General features: G+C 40.1%; 1 protein-coding gene across 5 annotated transcripts in view; it reads left to right on the top strand.

The window, feature by feature from the left end:
• The window catches only part of Rimklb (ribosomal modification protein rimK like family member B), a 36,442-nt gene extending 19,131 nt beyond the window's left edge, over positions 1–17,311 (top strand). For all 5 annotated transcript variants that reach the window (XM_076940521.1, XM_034512190.1, XM_076940523.1 and 2 more), the window contains 4 exons: positions 7,101–7,331; positions 10,071–10,157; positions 12,060–12,263; positions 14,173–17,311. In XM_076940521.1, coding sequence (XP_076796636.1) covers positions 7,101–7,331; positions 10,071–10,157; positions 12,060–12,263; positions 14,173–14,639 — 989 coding nt within the window. In that variant the 3' untranslated portion in view covers positions 14,640–17,311. The remainder of the gene's footprint in view (positions 1–7,100; positions 7,332–10,070; positions 10,158–12,059; positions 12,264–14,172) is intronic.
• Positions 17,312–20,396: the final 3,085 nt, after the last annotated feature.

Here is a 20,396-nt window from a genome sequence, read left to right as displayed (position 1 = left end):
GTGATTTTTTTTCCCTTTAGATAATATCTGCAGCATTAATTAAAATAGCCTATCAGATGGTAGAGTATCTTATGATCTGCCTCAGCAGGTGGTACATGCATTTCTAATGTTTCACATGTATTCAAAAGATAACTGGCATGGTGGTTCATGCCAGTAGAAGCAAGGCCGGAGATCATAATAGCCAGTCAGCTATGGAATGAAGAACGTGTCCCCACAAACAAAATAAATATAAATAAACAAATCTGGTGGTAGCCTTTGGGGGCTGCTGCTGGTGGTGCTGCTTCTCTTCTTCCTCTTCCTCCTTTCCATCTTCCTCTTTTCCTTCTTCCTTCTTTTCTTTTATTTTTTCATCCCCAACACAGGCTTTCTCTGTATAGCTCTGGCTGTCCTGGAACTCACTCTGTAGACCAGGCTACCTCTACCTCTCAAACACTGGAAGTAAAGGCATGTGCTCTCCTGCCTGACACCTTTCATTTTCTAACCTTTAAAAACGACTGCTAGTGAGCCAAAATTTGGGAGGTAGAGTTGGACATCACTCAGTGTGATAGTTAGTCCACATGACTTGGCAGACGATGGTGAGCTTCACAGGATCTAGAATTACCCAAAGATGTGCTTCTGTGCATTCCTGTGAGGCGTCTGAACTAGGTTCATTCATATGGTAAACGTCACCTGGATTAGGATTCTTCATCAGTGGAGTTCCTGTGGGTCTAGGCATTTTTATACTTAAATTTTTAATATTTTTAGATTATTGGAGCTGGAGAGATGGCTCAGTGGTGCTCTTCCAGAAGTCCTGAGTTCAATTCCCAGCAACTACATGGTGGCTCACAACTATGTGTAATGGGATCTGACCCCTATTCCGGTGTGTCTGAAGACAGCTACAGTATACTCAGACATTAAATAAATAAATCTTTTAAAAAGTTTTTTTAGATTATTACTTTATATGCATGGGTGATTTGTCTGCATATATGTATGTACACTAGGTATATGCCTGTTGTCTGTGGAGGTCAGAAGAGTGCATTAGATCCCCCGGGAAGATTTTTGGGTGCTGAAAATCAAACCCTGGTCTTCCTCAAGAACAACAAATGCTCTCCACTGCTTAGCCAACTCTTCAGCTCTGTATCATGTACTAACTGCCGTCCTCTTGTAGGGAGGTGATGGGACAGCTTCTTTCACAGAACTGTTTTTCTCTTTTATTATTAAAAATAATATTCTTCAAGTTCTTTTTCTCTGGAAATTTTTCCTTAGTATATACTTAATTATAGAGCAAAACCAAACTATGTATGCAGTTATACTAACTGGAGTCAGTTGGCCCAACCCAAGTTGGGCCTGTGGGGCTCTGTCCTTGGGCTGCCAGTATTCTATTTTCCCTGCTTATCTCTTAGTTTTACTGACTGTGGTTTTGACTTCAGACTCCTGCTTCATCTCAAAGCCACCCCATTTGATAGCAAGGTTCCTTGTTTTCAAAATTGAATACTTGGGTCAAGCTCTTGTATCAACTGACCCGTCGGGGTAGAAAGAATAATGAAAACAGCTTTTTTCAAACAAGTGGCAGATTTTCATGTTGCATGCTTATAATGTGGAATATTGCAGCCCAGAGTGGCCCCAGATGTCTGATGATCTCCCTTTTCTACCCTTCAGGGCTGAGATTAGTGGTATGGGTACCACATGTGGTCCTAGATGTAATTTATGTGCTATTGATATTTGTTGATTTTTTTTTTTATGAGCTTTCTACTTTGAAGTGACACTGACATTAATTTGAAGAAAATTCATAGTTTAAAATACTTATGTTTCATTTTCAGTTACATGCAATATCTGCTACATATGGATTATATTTCTTGTTGCCACCCTTTAATTTTTGAATAACCTCTTTTTAAAAATACCTTTCATTTTTAGATGATTGTCGTGTTAATTAAATTTTGAGATTAATTTTCTAGCTAAGTCCAGTGTAGTGAAGTTCCTCCCAAAGACTCTTTTTGTTAGTGGTTTTTGAATGTACCATTTTTGTTTGTTTCTGTCTGTTGTATCCTGTCTGCTTTTCCCATAGAAGGTCTAATGCTACCAGTCACTGTTACTGCACTCTCATCTAGGCTGACTTGGAACTCCTGTAACTCAGATTGACCTAAAAGTTATGGTGAATCTCCTGTCTTGGCCTCTCTTGTGCTGGGATCAGAGGTATGAGCCACTGTGCCCAGCCTAATGGTGTTTTAAAATCTGACACTCTGTAACATCTGACCCTGTTTCTGATGATTTCTTCAAACTATTTTTTACTCTTCTATTGGTATAATGAAACACCCCGGCAAAACCCAACCTACAACTTAGGTGAGAAATGGGTTTATTCCAGCCTACTGTTGAGTCTGGCATTGTAGATAAGGGAGGAACTTCAGATTGCTAGTTACCAGTAGAGTGAGCGCACGACTGTTCATTTGCTTGTGCTCAGCTTGATTTCTGTGCTCAGGAATTCTGCTTAGAGAATGGAGTTGCCCTTAGTGAGCGGTCTTCTCCCACTGGTTAAGGTAATTAAGACAGTTCTCCACAGACATGCCCACAGGCAGTCCCTCATTGAGACTCTCTTGCCAGGTTATTCTAGGTTGTTTCTAGCTGGCAGTTAAAACTGACAGTATCTGTACCTTTGTGTCTGATTTATCCCATTAAGCATTTTTTTGGGGGGGGATGGGGGTGAAGGGTCTCAAGCTGTAGTGCAGGCTGGCTTTGAATTTGGCTCTTAGAGTGCTGTGATCACAGCGTGAGTGACAGCCTGGCTAGCCGCGTGATTTCACCAGAGTTCCATCTCTCGTAATATACACACACCAAACTTTCCTTCTAAAAGCCAAGTACTAATTTACTGTTTTACTCTTCATTTTATCTACTTGGATTCAAATCAGCAGTGCTCAGGGTTCCAGTATTGTACTGTGTCAGTTTGTACTATGTTATTCTATGTCAATTTGTCTGTTCTGGAAATGAACTTAGGGCTTTGTGCATGCTATAAAAATGCATACCACTGATTGCATGCCTAGTCCAACTTACTTGATAGTGGCCATTCTAATGGATATGAAGTACTGTCTCATTATGGCTTTGATTATTGGTGTTGAATATCATTTCAGTTAGTAATACGATCATCAAGTAATCACTCTCTAGGTAAATCTCATTGGATGCAGTGGTAACTGACAAAGAAGGCTGAGTATCTTTTCCAGGGCAATGATATTTTGGAGAAATACATATTCAAGTCCTTTATATTGGCTTGAGGAGAGTTTGTGGAACTTGGATCTTTTCTGAGTAGGTTTTGCTTAGGTTTATGTGTATTTTGACTTCCTTTCTGGTTTTGGGTGTCTCCATTTCCTGCAGTTTAGCCACAGGGCCAAGGTTGTTACTCTGTTCCTGTAGTGACTTGCTTCAGGTAACTGCTGAAGCCCCGTAGCTTTCAGAAACAGTGCCTTTAGCTTTTCTACCTGGGAACCTTCTTAGGTGAAGCAGGAATCAGTTCTTTTGCAGTATCCTGGTAGATCCGAACACTACACATAAGATCTGTGTTACTTTCAGGGAACTGTGTTGCCGAGTTCTGTAGGAGACAGTGTCTCCACTCAAATGGGGTATGTAGGCACAGGTAAGAAAGGATTCCATGAAACTAGCCTTGAACCTTTTGATCCTCCTTCCCTTTGCTTCATAACTGCTAGGTTTGCAGGTGTATCCCAGCATATCTGGCCCTTTATGTATTTATGTGAAACAGAGTCTTTCTGTGTAGCTCTGGCTGGCCTGGATCTTACTTTGTAGACCATGCTGGCTCAATATCATCCTACTCCTGCCTCCCAAGTGCTGGGATTATAGGTATGTCACACAATGCCTCGATTTCTTTTATTTTTTTATTTCTGCTTGGCTGTTTTGTATGTGCCACTTTTATGCCTGGTTCCTGAAGAGGCCAGAAGGTGTTCCATTCCTAGGAATAGGAGTTGCAGACAGAATGGCCATATGAGTGTTGGGAATCAAACACAGCTTCTCTGGAAGAGAAGCCACACAATTGCTGAGCCATCTCTTCAGTCCCTCTCTTGGAAATACCTCATTTCTTATGAGTAAATAGAGTTAAGTTATACAGAATAGTAATTTTGACATGTCTAAATAATTTGTAAAAAACAAATTGTATGAGTGCCTGTGTGCATATGTGTGTGTGTGTGTGTGTGTGTGTACATTTAACATATGCATGCTTGGGGCAAAAAGAGGTCAGAAGAGGGTATTAGAAGCCATGTTGCAAGCCACCCTATGGGTGCTGGGAATTAAACCCTGGTCCTCTACAAGAACAGTAAGTGCTCTAGTCCACTAAATAAAAATAAATATTTCTTTTTTATTTTCTGAATATTTGGGTTTTTTGCCTGCATGTATGTCTGTATAACGCATACACAAAGTGCCTACAGAGACCAGAAGAGAGTGTTGGATCCCCTGGGACTGGACTTACAGATGGTTGTGAGCCACCATGTGTGTGTTGGGAGTTGAACGTAGGTCCTCTGGAAAGAGCAGCTAGTGCTTCTTGCTACTTAGCCATTTCTTCAGGGATGGATAATACAGAAGTCATGTGCCCTTCTCCCTACAGCACGTGAAGCAGGGCGCCATTATCTTTTATTGTTGCTGATCTTAAGCTGGTTTCTGCTTGCTTAACTTTTAATGTTTCCCATTTGTAACTAAAATATTTAAGATAGGGAAGATTCCTTTGAAAAAATGTAGATCATTTCCTGTTAATTGAGTGGGGGCTGGGAATTATAACTGGGTTGTAGGCTTAGATTTTTTAAAAACCTGCTTTAATAAGGGTTCTCAAATGCAGCTGCCCTGCTTCTAGCTCACTGTCCAAAGGTAGGAGAGAAAAGAGGGTAAATAGGACAAGGGGATGTAAATCTGCTTAGAAGTTCATTGGGGTGATTCCAGTCTTTGTTGCCAGGATACCATCAGTCCAGTTCAGTAGTGTCAGGATACCAGCAGTCCAGTTCAGTAGTGTCAGGATACCAGCAGTCCAGTTCAGTAGTGTCAGGATACCAGCAGTCTGCTGTGAGGTGCCAGACATGGAGGCGATTTCCTCCCTCCCTTTGCCCGTGCCACTTGTGGTAGTCCAGAGAGCTGACCATGAGCTCATGAGAGCGGGAGAGCTATCCCTGCACCTCACCTGGGCAGCACAGTAGGGCAGGCCCTGATGGCAAAGGCATGGGTAAACCAGCCCGAGAAATTGAAAGCAGGAGAACTGGCCCAGCCCCTTTCCTGCTCCAGCACTTGGGAGAAGTGGTTCCATACCTTGATGGGAAACACAGTGTGTATGAGCTGAGCTGACTCTTCCTCCTGCCAGTGGTGGCATTGGGTGGGCTAGACAGACAGTGCTGGAGAGCTTGCCCTGGTAGAAGAGCTGGCAGGCTGATTATCTCAGATAATTAATAGTGTGAGTCCGTGTGGCCTTTCCAGATGTCCTTACTGTTATTTTAACTTTCTTTCTCCTGCTTCCTCCTCTGTGCTTTCCTAATTAGAGTCCCCTCCCTGCTCTTTCCATATCCCCCATCCAGTCACCTCTACTCTGCTAGTCTCTACGTTATTACTCCCCTACCCCACCCTCCACCTTGGCAGAGATTCCTTTACTTTTCTGGTTTTTGTAGTTACTCTAGGAAATGTAGTCACATCTGAAGAGTCAGAGCTAGGACCGTCGTATGTGAACATGAAGTGTTCTCTCAGTCTATTTTCTAGTTCCATCCATTTGCCCACAAAGTTCATGCTTTCATTTTTCTTTGTTTATAGCATGTCAGCATTCCACAGTGTACAGATACCACATTTCACTATCCATTTGTTGGCTGAAGGACATTCAGGCTATTTCTGTTTTCTGACTGTTGCGAATAGAGCCAAGGGACATAGTTGAGCAGGTATCAGTAGAGTGGAGTGGGTCATATGGTAGATTTATGTTTAGCTTTATGAAAATTCTGCATATTGGAGTAGAAGTTGGACAGTTTTGAAGTGAATAGTGGCTTCCTTTCCCCACCCTCCAGCGTTGGTTCTTTGCCATTCTGACTAGAATAAGAAGAAATAATCAACAAAGTTTTGATTTGCGTTTTCCTAATTGATAAGGACAGTAAACATACTTATTTTGTTTTTGCTATTGTTCTTTTGAGACAGGGTCTCTCTGTGTAACCCTGACTGTCCTGGAATGCTGTGTAGACCAGACTGCCCTCAAACTCACAAGAGCTTCTGCCTCTGCCTCCTGAGTGCTGTGATTAAAGGCACGTGTGTCCATGGCCAGGTTCACTGTTTCCAGGCCCACTTTTCAGATGTGTTACTTGTGTTTTTTGTTGTTGTTTTGTTTGTTGTTCTGTTTGTATATTCTAGTTACTACTTCATTGACAGAAATGTATAGCTCAAAGAGTCTTTGGGCTTCTTCACAGAGTTGATTCTTTTTTTTCTTTATCCATTTTTTAAAGTTGATTGTTTCTTTAGTTGAGAACAAGTTTTATGAAGTCCTTGTCAGTTCTTGATCTCAATTCTTGGGCAAATAGAGTACTCTTTAGACAGTCCTTTCCTAAACACCTATATCCTGCAGGATACTCTCTGTTTTCTTCTAGCAGTTTCAGGGGTTCAGGTTTCAGGCTTAAGTCTTTGATCCATTTAGAATTAGTGTTTGTATAAGGTGATAGATAGATAGATAGATAGATAGATAGATAGATAGGGTCTAATTTCATTCTGTTTTCAGTATAGCCATCCAGTTTTCCCACCACCATTTACTGAAGATGCTTTATTTTCTCCAGCAAATCCTTTTGGCATCATTGTCAAATATTAAATGGCTGAATTTATGTGTTCTCGTTTTTGGATCTTTGGTTTTGTTCCATTGGTTTTGTTTTTTGCTAGTACTACACTCTTTATTACTATGGCTTTATAATATATCTTAAGATCCTGAATGGTAATCGCTCCAGCGTTGGGGTTTTTTGTTTGTTTGTTTAAATAGTAAAAAACTTGCAAAGAAAAAGATAGGATCTCACTTTCTAGTCCTGGCCTTGAGTCTCAGTCTCATGAGTGGATTACAGGATGAGCTGCCAAATCCTTTTGTTAATACTCCTTCCAGTGATGTTAGCTTCACTATTCTGTTTCAGGTCTGCGGATCAATGGAGAGCTAATCTCTGCCTACCCACAGGTGGTGGTAGTGAGAGTTCCAACTCCATGGGTGCAGAGTGATAGTGATATCACTGTTTTGCGCCACCTAGAGAAGATGGGGTGCCGACTGATGAACCGACCTCAAGCCATCCTGAACTGTGTTAATAAATTCTGGACATTTCAAGAATTGGCTGGCCATGGTGTGCCTCTACCAGATACTTTTTCTTACGGTGAGTTCAGCACTGTTTCAAAAGAAACATTCTTTTGAGGGCCGAAAGGGATGGCTCTGCAGGTACTCTGAGTGCTTACTTTACAGTATGAGAACCTGAGTCCAGATATCCTGCACTCTTGTGAAAGATGGATGTATTCATGTATCCTGTAGCCACAGTGCTGTTCAGGGTGGACAGGAAGATCACTGGCTACCAGCATAGCTCCAGGTTCAGTGAGAAAGACTGTCTCAGGGAATAAGGCATAAGGAATAAGTGATAGGCTAAGACCTAGCATCCTTCTATGACGTACACATGGACTAGTGTATGGATCATATAGAAACACATAAAAAGGTGTTTAGTATTCCATATTTAACTAATAGAAAAAACAATTGAACCAGAAAGAGCTTATCTTATAGACGTAACGTTCAAGATGGTTGTGATGAAGAGGTAAAAGCAGGAAGCTTTGGGTTCTAGGCCAGCCCAGAATATATAGCAAGGCAGAGAAGCATCCTGGTCAGGAAGAGTCATCGTGTATATTTTTCTAAGATTTATATGTGCAAATGCCTCCATGTATGCATTTGTACTCCATGCATGCAGTGCCCGCAGAAGCCAGAAGAGGTCCTTGTGTTTCCTAGAGCTGGAATTACAGACAATTTGAGCCTATCATGTGGGAGCTGGGAATTGAGCCTCTGTTCTTACCAGTGAACCATCTCTTCTGCTCTGTGAGTCACATTTTAAGGTTAGCTTTGTGACATGGAGTTTAAAAGGTTTAGCACAACTCAGTTGGACTAACTTAGTCCAGTTAGTAAGCATCTTTAGTTTTACAGTCCATAAGTTCTTTGTAGGGACTGTCAACACTACTCTTGTAATATGATAGCTGCCAGCTACAGTGCTTAAACAGATGAGTATTTCTGTGTTCAAATAAAACTTTATTGTAAAATCAAGCAGTAGGTCAGAAATACCCCACAGGCCGTGGATTCTTCATAGTTTAATATTTTTATACTGTTTAAGAAAATGACCTTATTAAAGATGGGATTAAAGATTTACCAGTGAATGGTCACTGTAGGAACACCTCTGACTCATAACAGAGATAAGAAAGAAATCATATGTTTGAAGGCTCGTGACATCAGTGCAATATCAGCAATTTGAAACTTACAGAAATTAAGACTTTAATCCCTCACCATTAAAGGGACAATTAACAGTTTTTGCCTTCCCAAACGAAACCACCAAGAGCATTAGGGAATCAGCCTGGAAGTGGTTCACACTAATTCTGTACTTTGTGTAAATACTAAAAGCAGTAACACGAGTAAAATACTAAAAGTATCAACACGAGTGTGGGGTTCCATTCTTTATAGTAAGACAAGGATTCCTTTTAAAACCTCATTAATTCTTCAAGCATTCTACTGAGCATTACTTGAAAAATGCTTTCATAGAAAATGATAGTGTATTTAATAATCTCATCACTCAGAAGGCTGAGGCAGGCAAATCTGAGTTCAAGGCCGGCCTGGTTTACAGAGGATGGCCAGAGCTACACAGAGAAGAAACCCTGTCTCAAAAAAAGAAAAAAATGAAAAGAAAACAATACTTCTGTAGAACACTGGGTGACTTGGTACAAATCCAATAACTGTAGCACCAGAGAAGCAGAGGCTGAAAGATTTAAGGAAAGCCTGGTTACAGAGCAAGTTGAAGGCCATCAGCCTTAAACAAACAAAATTAACATGGTAATATCTACAGCAGTGTTACTCAAAATGTGCCTTTTGTGATGTTTGCTATGGACAGGTGATGAAGTACAAAAACCATTTCACTTTAGTGTTAATTTAAAAAACAAAATAAAACCACACTGGGCCTAGTGGTACAGGCCAGTAGTCTCAGCTACTCAGGAGGTAGATAGAGGCAGGGAAATCACATGTTAAGCACAGTTTGGACTATGAGTTCAAGGCCAGCTTTGGTAACTTAGTGAAATTTTGTCTACAGTAAAAAATAGATGGTTGCAGATAAAAGCCTGGTAAGAATGTTTACTTAGCATGTGTGAACGTGGGTTAAATCCGTAGTGCTGCACACAGAACAGAACTCAGTGAGGCACTGGGACAAAAACAGATGTGCAGATAGATGTTGGAGCATAACTGGGGCTCAGGTAACTCATTTAGCTGTATCCATCAGATTCTCTGCAGAAAGAATGTCCAAGAACATGCCTTGGAGAAGAGATTGCTGCAGGCTGGGAAACCTGGGTAGCCACAAGTAGAAGAAACTAAATCCCGATTTCTCATCCTGCAGAAACATAATATCAGAAGTGATTAGAATCTCAGTATAAGCTCTGAAACTTATGCAACCACTAGAGGGAAACAGATATAGGTGTAGACAATTACTCACATGCATGCGCCCGCACACACACACACTGCAGTTCTTAAAGTTTTATTATTTTGTGTATGGTTGCTTTGTATGTCTGCACCAGGTGAGTGCTGCTAGTGGAAATCAGAAATGATTATTAGGTCCTCTGAAACTGGAATTTTGAACAGTTGAGAACTGCCATGTGGGCACTGGGAATTAACTAGGTCTTCTGGAAGAGCAGTCAGTGCTGTTACTGAGCCATCTCTCTATCCTGCAAAGATGCTGTTTTCAACAGATAGTTGAGACATAATTTCTTCAAGAAAAGCAGAAATTAGCCATCAGTCTCTTAACCTTCTACCTCCCTTGTGCTGTGCTTAAAATTGGTCCCAACATACTTTTGCTATTAGCCAATTAATTTTTTCCTCAAACCAGGTGGCCACGAAAACTTTGCTAAAATGATTGATGAAGCGGAAGTGCTGGAGTTCCCAATGGTCGTGAAGAATACACGGGGTCATAGAGGTCGGTAAGATTTGTGGATATGGTACTTAGTTTTGAAATTGCTTTTGCAAATTAACAAGGGGGATTTTGGATAAGGACTTGAATAGAATAATTGAAGAATAATTGAAGACCAATTGAAGACCAACCAGCAAGAGGTATGAGACCACAAACTTACAGGGGATTTCCAAAACTTGCATTTGGTCAGGTGCTGCTCCAGCTTAGAAGTTAGAGTAGAGGTGTTAACGTGTATAAGTCAGTCCACAATTAGTGTTTCTCTTCAGCAGTAGTCGCCATCCCACAGGTTGTCTAGTTGGAAAACTGGAATGTCTAAGGCAGAATTGATAAAACATTTTAGTAAATTAATCATACTGCATCGTAAATGCTGGGTTTGTTGAAATTTTCTGCATCATACTAACTAGTCACTGACCTTTAAATGCAAATCACATGAGGTCTCAAGACATGGACAAATAGTTATTTACTAAATGTCATGTCTGTGGCCTCTACTCTGTCATGGCCATCTGAAACCTCCTGTGCATGGTCGGCTGTAACATCTCTGGAGCTGGCATACCGAGCATATACCTTCCCATGTTTCCAAACTCTTCCACAGAAGCAGTCCCGAGGGCTCTTGCCCACATACATCATCAGGAGCAGGCTCAGCCGTGTGTATAGTCTTGGTACCAGTGTTCTGTATCAGTCATTTTCCCCTTACTCTGACAAACGCTTGCCCCAAACATCCCTACTTGGAATAGTATTTTCATAGGTTTTTATTCTCTGTCTCAAGAGGGCTACTGCAGTAGCAAGACATTTTTCTTGACCTTCTTTCAAGAATGTTGTTTTACTAGGTCTTTTCTCTGGGTCACTGTCTGGTTGTCATCCCCCAATATTTATCAGTATATTATATAACATGTTTTTCAGAAACTTGGACTGAGATATGGTAGGTTGACCAAAGATCTAAGGTTTGTTACCTTAAGATGTTTATGCCAAAAGTGTCAGCTTTTTATATATCCCACGTAGTCATTCTACCTACCCTAACTGTTGGACATTCTTTCCATATACAGAATTAGATTAGTCCAGTGCTGGTATACTTGTTGCACCTTTCTTCTCTCAGTATTTCCCACAGCTAGGCTCTGTTCCTGGGGCAGCAGTCTATTTCTAGCCATTGTATTTGCAGCCATTCCCAAGCCAGCCTGATTCCTGTTACTGTAGCAAGTACTGTAGACTTTTAAGCAGAAAATAAAATAAACGCAAGGATATGATGTGTAGTACCTTGACTGGGACACATGGTTCAAAATTCATTTAAAGCCATGGAGTTTGTTTATGTTGCTTCTTTAATATGATAGCTAAGAACCTGGGACCTCTTGTGGTGAATGCTCAATAAACAAAAAAGCTGCACACTGTATACAACTTAAGTGTTAGAAGTCAGCAAAAAGGAACCTAGAGTCAGTTCCCCCAGGGAAGAGCTTAGAGCCACATGTTGAAAAGAGCTACTTCTACTAGCATAAAGATAAACAAAGCAGTGGGGCAGGCTAGACAATTCAGAAATAATTCATCTATGATAGTGCTATGTTACTGTGTTTGTTAGTATGTAATAGGTATGCATATTTAATTCAGGGCAAGGGCTTTGCTAAAGAATGAGCTAAATTGAGTAGCCTTTGGAAGAATACAGTGTGGGTCCTCTACATTCTAAACTCAAGGTGAAGAGTTAACCGTAAGAGTTTGTGTTTGGGGGAAATAATTAAGTTTGACTATTTTTCACATTATCTCAGTAATCATAACTAAATCACTGTCGGCAAAGAATACTGTAAAAATATACAAGTATAAATGGTTTTGAAGGAGTATATTGGAACCCAAGAATGTATATTTATCAACTATTCAGTTTCATGTCTTGCATGTATTTTATATTTTTATTCTTTTAAACCCTAGGCAAAGCTGTTTTCTTGGCACGAGATAAACACCATTTAGCAGATCTAAGCCATCTTATTCGGCATGAAGCTCCATATTTGTTCCAGAAGTATATTAAAGAGTCTCATGGAAGGGATGTACGAGTCATTGTTGTGGGAGGCCGTGTTGTTGGCACCATGTTACGTTGTTCCACAGATGGAAGGATGCAGAGCAACTGTTCCCTAGGTAAAGATCCTGCAGCATCTTTGTGTTGGCATATAAATGAGTGTGCCTTACACATGGAAATCATGTTAGAGAGTTAGGTTTCACTGGTCATGAATTTACTCTCTATTTTGTGATAACGTAAAGTTTTCATCTCTGGTCAAGTTTTTTCATGCTTTTATACATTGTATGCTTATCGTATTCCCCATACCCAGCCATTCTTGCTTTCCTTGCCTCTTTTCCACTGGTCCCTTTGTCACCTTTAAAAGCAACAGTTTTTTTTTTTTGTTTGTTTTGTTTTGTTTGTTTTTTTTAACTTTAATGGGCCTGGCCACATCCATCGCTAGGATTAAAGGCAATGATCCATCCCACACGTGGCCACCATCCCCACGGTTAACTTGTGTTTTAGTAAGCCATTACTCTTTAAGCGGCAGAACATTTCTCCTTTTTGTTTTTATATGTACAAATACATATACAACTGTTTTGCCTGATGTGTATCATATGCTCTCAGGAGCCTGAAAAGGGCATTGGGTCCCCTGAAAATGCATTTACAAGTGGTAAGCTACCATGTGGGTGCTGGGAATAGAATCTGGGTCCTTTGTAAGAGCAACTAGTGCTGTTAACCTGGAACCATCTCTCTAGTGCCCCCCTCTCATTCTGTGGTTTATGTACTTCTGATAACAGTTTCCCAGATTTTCTACTTTGTTTTATGATTTTAAGGTTTTGGGGTTTTGTTTGTTTTTTTGTGGGGGGGTTGTTTGTTTTTTGAACTGTGCTTTAAAAATATCCCCTATATTTGATTTCATCGATTGTACTTCTTTTTGTTGTTTGGATTTGTTCTATTTTGAGAAGCTGGTCTTGAATTCACTGTAGCCTATGCTGATGTTGAGTTCTCCCCTGTCTCAGTCTCATGACTGCCCCTTTAGCACACTCTGCTCTCACAAACTGCACTGTCCTTTATTTCTTCTGTGCTCGTAAGTGCTGAGCTATCTCTCCAGCCTTCTTTGTCTCTTCTTTATGTGTATATTAAATTATTTTTGAGACAGTCATACCATAAAGCCTTTGCTGGCCTGGAACGCACTCTAGACCAGGGTGACCTCAAATCCCAGCTCCACTGGGATTGTACTATAGACCTGATTCGCTTGTTATATAAAAGCCAGATGGTCTAACTATTTTTATGCAAATTTTTAACAGAACTTTCCATATCTGGAGGTTCAGATGATTGAACTCAGGTGAATAGAGCTCTTTGTATGTATGCTTCCTAAAGGTTCCTAAAGGCAGACACTATGCTAAGTCAGCAGGAGTCAAAAAATAGTCAGTCATTCTCTGCTTTAGCCTCCTGGGATCCTCATGGTTTCCCTGGCACTGTTAGAACGTTTGGATTGAGTTTATGAACTGGAAAGGTGAGCCTACAAATGTTGCATTGAACATACTGTCATTGTTCTTAAGCAGTAACATTTTAACAACTCTTTGGAGTTTCCATTGTAGCAGGTATTATACTCTAGACCTGATTTAAAGTATACAGGAGGTTGTAAGTACTACAGACTCCGTTAAGGGCTTGTGACCTTCTTTCTGTGGGTTTGTTATTTCTGGCAGTGATAGAAGATTCTGGAAACCTTCCCTTGTGATACTAAGGGACACTATTTGGTTTATGTTATCATAAGCAGGATAGACCCTTAGGGCAGTTTAATGTCTTCCTAAGACTTCCTCACTTTTCTTTATGTTCTGGAAGATTAAAAACTTAATTTTAAGCCAGTGGTGATAGTGCATGCCTATAATTCTAGCATTCAGGAGGCTGAGGCAAAGGATGGTGAGTGTGAGGCTGTTTGGACTACATGATTACTATCTAGCCTTGATAGGACAAAACAAAAACCAGTTTACAATTAGAATTGTGTTAATTCTACTTCTAAAACTCTCTACCTCTTCTCTCCAGGTGGTGTGGGGATGATGTGCTCATTGAGTGAGCAAGGGAAGCAGCTAGCTATCCAGGTGTCGAATATCCTGGGAATGGATGTATGTGGCATTGACCTGTTGATGAAAGATGACGGCTCCTTCTGTGTCTGCGAGGCCAATGCAAATGTAGGTTTCATCGCCTTTGATAAGGCTTGTAATCTAGATGTAGCTGGTATCATAGCAGACTATGCTGCCTCCCTTCTGCCCGCTGGCCGGCTCACCCGGCGCATGTCCCTGCTCTCTGTGGTATCCACTGCCAGTGAGACTAGTGAGCCGGAGCTTGGTCCCCCTGCCAGCGCTGCTGTCGACAACATGAGCGCAAGTTCCAGCTCTGTTGATAGCGACCCCGAAAGCACCACCGAGCGAGAGCTGCTCACCAAGCTCCCAGGGGGGCTGTTCAACATGAACCAGCTGCTAGCCAATGAAATCAAACTCCTGGTGGAGTGACTCCACTGGTAAATAGTTAAACAACAAAACCCTTGTAAAACTGTCACCCTGCACCCCATCCCCTTCCCCTTTAACCAACTTGCAATGCTGTTCATGGAGAAGGTTGAGAAGGTTGAGATAAAGGTATAGTAAGATTGGTTAGAAGAAGGGAAAACAGATGAGACCCCTAAAAGTAAGACTTAACTGATTCATTTACAGATTTCACAGAGGAATACTAGGTGACACACAGAGAAATGGCAGGCTCTCATGTTAACCTTTTCAGTTACTAAAACCCTGCTCTTAGGCCATGAGGAAAATGAAAGGTTTTTTTTCTCCCCCATGGTCTCTTGCTTTTGTTTTTATGTAGAATGATTTTGAACCAATACTTGGTAGCATGACTTCAGTTTCAAGATTTGTAAAGAGGAAAACATCCACTTAAAATACAGAAATGTTTTAAATAATAATCTGAAAATTCTGCCGTTTCTAGCTAGCATTTAGCGAATAGTTGTTTATGAACTCTAAGGGGCTCTGACTGGAATTTCTTATTTTCATGTTTGTCTTTGTTTTTTTTCCCTTAATTTGAGTGGGAGGGTAATGTGATTATAATCCAATAAAGATTTTTAATAACAAAATTGGCATGTTTGCATGATGAAAGGGAAATGAACAGTATTGCAATGTCTGGTATACAAAGTAACATTTACTCAATGTAGATACAGTTACACTAGTTAAAAGTTTGTGCATTGACTTGTATTTGTTAGTGTTTTAGTCTTTTTGAAGGATATGCTCTGTTGATGTTGCATTTTTAATACATGCTGGTAACACCCTTGCTCTATGACTGCATCTTTAACAATGGCCAAAGTAAACAAAATGCTACTTTTTTGGTTAATAAGATACCACTCAAACACACACACATTTAAAAGTCTCCCTGCCTTCCTTTTTTCCTCTTTTGATGAGTTAGACATTTAAAGGATATAAAAGACATTTTGGGGAGGCAAGTCAAAGTTATTAGGTATAAAGCTGAAAAGATTTCTTAATGCTAACTTTTTGTGTTTGCATTTTTTCACATTTTAGAAAGGAGCATATATGTTGCATGCAAGTGTACATGTTTTATTCTTTGTTTACACCAAACAGAAAGAATAGATTCTAGAAAATGGCATGATGGGAAGCAGTTTTTTACTTAAAACAGATGAATTGCCTTAGACCTCCATAGTATAGAGATAACTCCCTAAAAGACAATAGGAAAGTAGATGTTTCTTAGGCTTTTTTGTGTGTATGTATGTTGTTCGTTTTTGTAGACTGTTTGGCATATGATTTATTCAAGGGTACATGCTTTTATTGAATGTTACGGCTGTGCATTTTCTTTTTTATGCTTAAGATCTGGAGGGAGGTGGGCCCGCTGTTTGTCTTGAGTCTCATATAGCCCTACTCCTACGCCTTCAGTGCTGAAAACTCTGCTCCTTTTTTGAATTGATGAAAGCCCCAAACTGCATATAATATGAGCCTTTAAGTCATGGAGTAAACAGTCTAGAGATGAGTCTGGACGATGTGTTAAGAAGTGGAGATGCTTCAGGGATCAACATAATTTTTTCCCAAGCTTTTCTTGCTTCTCCAGTGCTGTTTTTCTTCAGATGGACCGTAACATAATTTCTTGGACACTAAAGACTTCAAGGTGATAATAGAACATCAGCATTATCCAGCTCTAACAGAGGTTTGATCATGCGTAACTGTATAGTTCTTCCATTTTAAAAAGGAATGTAATAAAACTTGGTTTTCCCCATAGAATTAAATAATATTAAAACGGAGTGAAAGGTTTTATTGACAAATAGAATAGTACCTGTAATCTGTGCACTCTTCTCATTTCACCTCAGAAAAAGACACATAAGGAGTTTCTAATTATCTTTAGGGTACTCTCATTGATCTGCACGTTCTGATTTGCCCAGGATTATTGGGAGTCGTACATACCTCTGATTCATTAACAGAGTAAAAGTACTTGGTACTTTGCTGAATGATCATATTTTGGAGGGTACATACTATTTGGTATAGACAAATAAATGAACAAGTGTGTAATCAGATCCTAAGACCATCTGGTTGCCACATACATGATGATATACATGTATATAAGTTCATGCATTTGAAAACAAATAGAACATCTTCACTTGTTGAAAACTTCACTTTTTATGGTGGGATAATAAAGAAACAGGACAATTATAGTTAGCCATTTTTCTAAAGCAAGCAGTGTTCTAAGAAGCTTTCCCCGCAGGTTCAGTCCTGGTCACGCAGCCACTGTGCTAAGTGCAGCTATTCCCTAGCCACCCTCGGTGTCACACTCACACTCAGACTGAAAGTAGGAAGGGTGCTCACCTTGAATTCTCTCAAATTAAGGTAAACAGTGAGAACAAATCATTCTGGAAGAACTCAAAGGAAACAAGTGAGAGTTGACATATTTTCATATTTTGTATAGTCTTCATCACTACTGTGAGAAAATGTATCAAATTTGTGTAATTGTGCCAACAATCCGAATTACTGTAAATTTTTTGTACACTGTTAAAATTGTTATTGTTAACTGTATTTTAATGATTCTGATTTTGTTTTTATGTTACTTATGATGAGAATTGGACTCATAGATCCATGCATTATGAACTATGCCACTTAAACTTTCTAATTGAGTAAATTTTTTTTTGATATTTTGTTCATTTCTGCTGGCTTTTCTCCAATGAACTTTGAAATCTTTCTCTATGCTATCAATAAGAAACTACTTGGAACGTTAGAAAAAAAAATCCAACAAGAGACTTGCTTTCATCAAGCACTTTATCAGACTTTAAGAAAAAGCAATGGAGGCATTCGAAAAGGTCCCTGGCCATCAGTCATCTTCAAGAAGGAGAAGAGTGGAAACCCAAATGCTCTTCACTCAGTGAACCCCCAGTGTGTGGGTTCGGGGGGTGTTAGAGACACTGTGAAGTCAAATCTTGTGTTATGTCTTCCTCCTGGTTCGCTGTTTTTGAGAAGGTTTGTGGGCTATTTGGCTGGTGAGACACGATCCCCTCCTAAGAACATGTAGGTGCTCAGACAGGTAACCTCTGCTGCTGTTTGTTTGTCTGTTTGTTGGCTTTTATTTAAAATTTACTTTTGTTGTGCTAGGATTTTTTAAAAAATGTAATATATTGCAGGATTTATAACCAGGTTCACTGCTTTCTTTTGTTTCTTTAAAAAGAAGAAAGAAAAGTTTCACTTAATATGATGTAGGCGCCTTGGAATGTTTTAGTGATGGACAGAAGTCTGCTGTTAAAGTCAATTAGTCTTCCAGATTAGATTTAAAATGTTTTCATTTTGTTTTGGGGTGTCTGGTATTTTATTTCCTTTATCCCAGTGTACTTTGCCATGCCTTTGGGGTGGCTGCCTAACTCTAGGGAAAATGTTTTTCTATGTTAACAAAAGATTGGTTCTTAAAATTTCCTTAATGTTTACATTTTTGAAATTGTTTTTCAAGAAATATTCTAATATTTTGCACTGTTACTGTTCTTTGCCAGCCTTTTCAGGAGCCAAAATATACAAATACAAACAAACAAAAAATACTCAGAGAAAATACTTTCCTTCTTCCCCCTTCCTGCTGATGAGTGAGCCGTTTTGAGAGCTTTGGGGTCAGTGCCCTTCTAAACTTCCCCTCCCCCAGTAACGCAGCTGCTCAGTGCGTGCTCAGTGCAGTGGCTCGGACCATGCCCAGCCCAGCCTGCCGGCAGGTAATTAATTTCTCCTCGATTTCTATCAGAAGGCTAACATTTTACTTTTTTAAAGTTTTCTTTCTGTAACACTTTAAAAGTTTATCATAACTTGGTTTTTACAAATGCATAAATATGGTAGCAAGTAATGTGAAGAGTTTGGGGGTAAACTTTGAATCGGTTGGGATGAACTGAGAACGTGGGGATTTTGTTTATCCATTTAGAGTCTCCATTCCTTGCATATATGTCTATAATTAAGTTTTTCCGAGTGTGACTTTTTGGCTTTGTTTTGTTGTGGGTTTGTTTGTTTCTTCCATTGTGCTACTCTGGCTTAAGCTTTTTCAGGGCTTGGTGTTCCGAATACACAGTGAGCTCACAGTTTAAAGACATCAATTAGGAGTTGACAGGTATGGAAAACTAGAGTTGTGTAAAGTAAATTAGGCTTTAGGTTATATATACGGTTTAAAAATACTCTGTAGTGTCTATTTGGCCATAGTGAAGTGCAAGGGACTTGGGAAGCACATAGAAAGCCTTTAGTCATTTCAGAGTTAATGTATACAGAAGTCATCACTGTAGCTCGATACACTAGTCCTAACAGAGATCAATGTGCTTAAAGACGATCAGATTCTAAAGCATACACATTAGAGATTTATTTCTGAAGCACAGCATGGTTAGCCAGATTAGTTAGCCAGGGTCATAAAACAAAGTCAGTGCCAGGGTAGAAGTATAGTTGTACAATTTGATAGTCTTTCATTAGTTATCTCTTCCCCTTTCGTCTATCCCTGTCTGCCTACTGTTCCCTCCTTTCCTGTCCTTTCTAAGGTTTTCACTCTGAAAGCTAGTCCTTGTATTTTACACGTGGGGCAGTAATCTCTTTATAATAGAGGATTTCAGAGACATTAGCCAGCACCTTCTTATCTGCTATCTTATGATGTCCTATACAAAGAGTGTAAACATTCAGCAAACTACTAGTTAATGAAGAAGAAACCCTAGCCCTTGGCGCTTTCTACACCTAAATAGAGGCTTGTAGTTAATTATTAGCCTATTCTGTGCTTCAGTTGACACATGAGATAGGAACATCTCTAGCATCTAGACAAGTATCTGTTGAACTGAACTGAAATTGACTTGTCCAGGAACCCCAGCTGCACTCCTACAGGGATATATGAAGTGTTCTGAGAAGGAGTCCTGCAGGAGACTCTTGTCCTCTGGATGAGAATGGCCACCATTACAATGTTTGCATAGTATAGGGTGCGCAGAGTTGATTTAAACCATCTCCATTCTGCTGCCCCGTTAAGTACTGCTGACTTGTAAGGACTCGTGCTGTAGAGTTTATTGTACTCAGAGTTACTAGGTGGACCTTATAGTATGTTTACCTGGCTGCTATTTGGGGTTTGGGGAACATGAGGGGTGGGGTGAACTGTTGTTGTTTTAGGTTTCAGTCAGACAGACATCCCTGCGCCTCAGTTCCCAGAAGCACAGCAGGCCTCTAGGAGCATCCGTGGGAAAGGCGCAGTCCTGCATCACCAGCTTCTCCTGCTCAGGCTCATCCCATATGCAGAGGTCAAAAGGGTGGGGCTTGAGATGGGGGAAGGAATGAGAATGTAGAAGCCATGGCATTGCAGTGCTGCTGTTGACCAGCTTTTGGTGCTTCTGTCAGTGTGTGTTTGCTTGTTTTAAGTTGGCAAGTCTGTACATACATTTATTTGGGAGGGTGGAAAAACAAGCCATTATTGCTAGTCAGTTTTGGGAATAGTTCCTCAGTATGTAAGGTCAAATACATTTCAAATGTAGACTCCAGTGGCAAAGAATGGGAATAGGAATATTCAAGTTTTAAAGGCAGAAGACATCATCCTGTGTTAACTCTCAGCTCTTAGAACCACATTTGTCATTCTTTCCCCTCCCCCAGATTTTGCTGTGTTTGTAAATAGTTTAAGGAAAATACATTCATGGTCAGTTGTTTCTAAGGGACTTATCGAGTATTAACTCGTTTGCAAAAATACCCAATGCTTATATGGGCATACAAATGCTACCCTATTTTAAATGTAGGTGGCGTATGTGTTCG

The sequence above is a fragment of the Arvicanthis niloticus genome, chromosome 9, assembly GCF_011762505.2.
Source record: "Arvicanthis niloticus isolate mArvNil1 chromosome 9, mArvNil1.pat.X, whole genome shotgun sequence".
NCBI classification, from domain to species: Eukaryota; Metazoa; Chordata; class Mammalia; order Rodentia; family Muridae; genus Arvicanthis; species Arvicanthis niloticus.
Note: the sequence above shows the minus strand (reverse complement) of the source record. Positions and strands in the feature narration are given on the sequence as shown.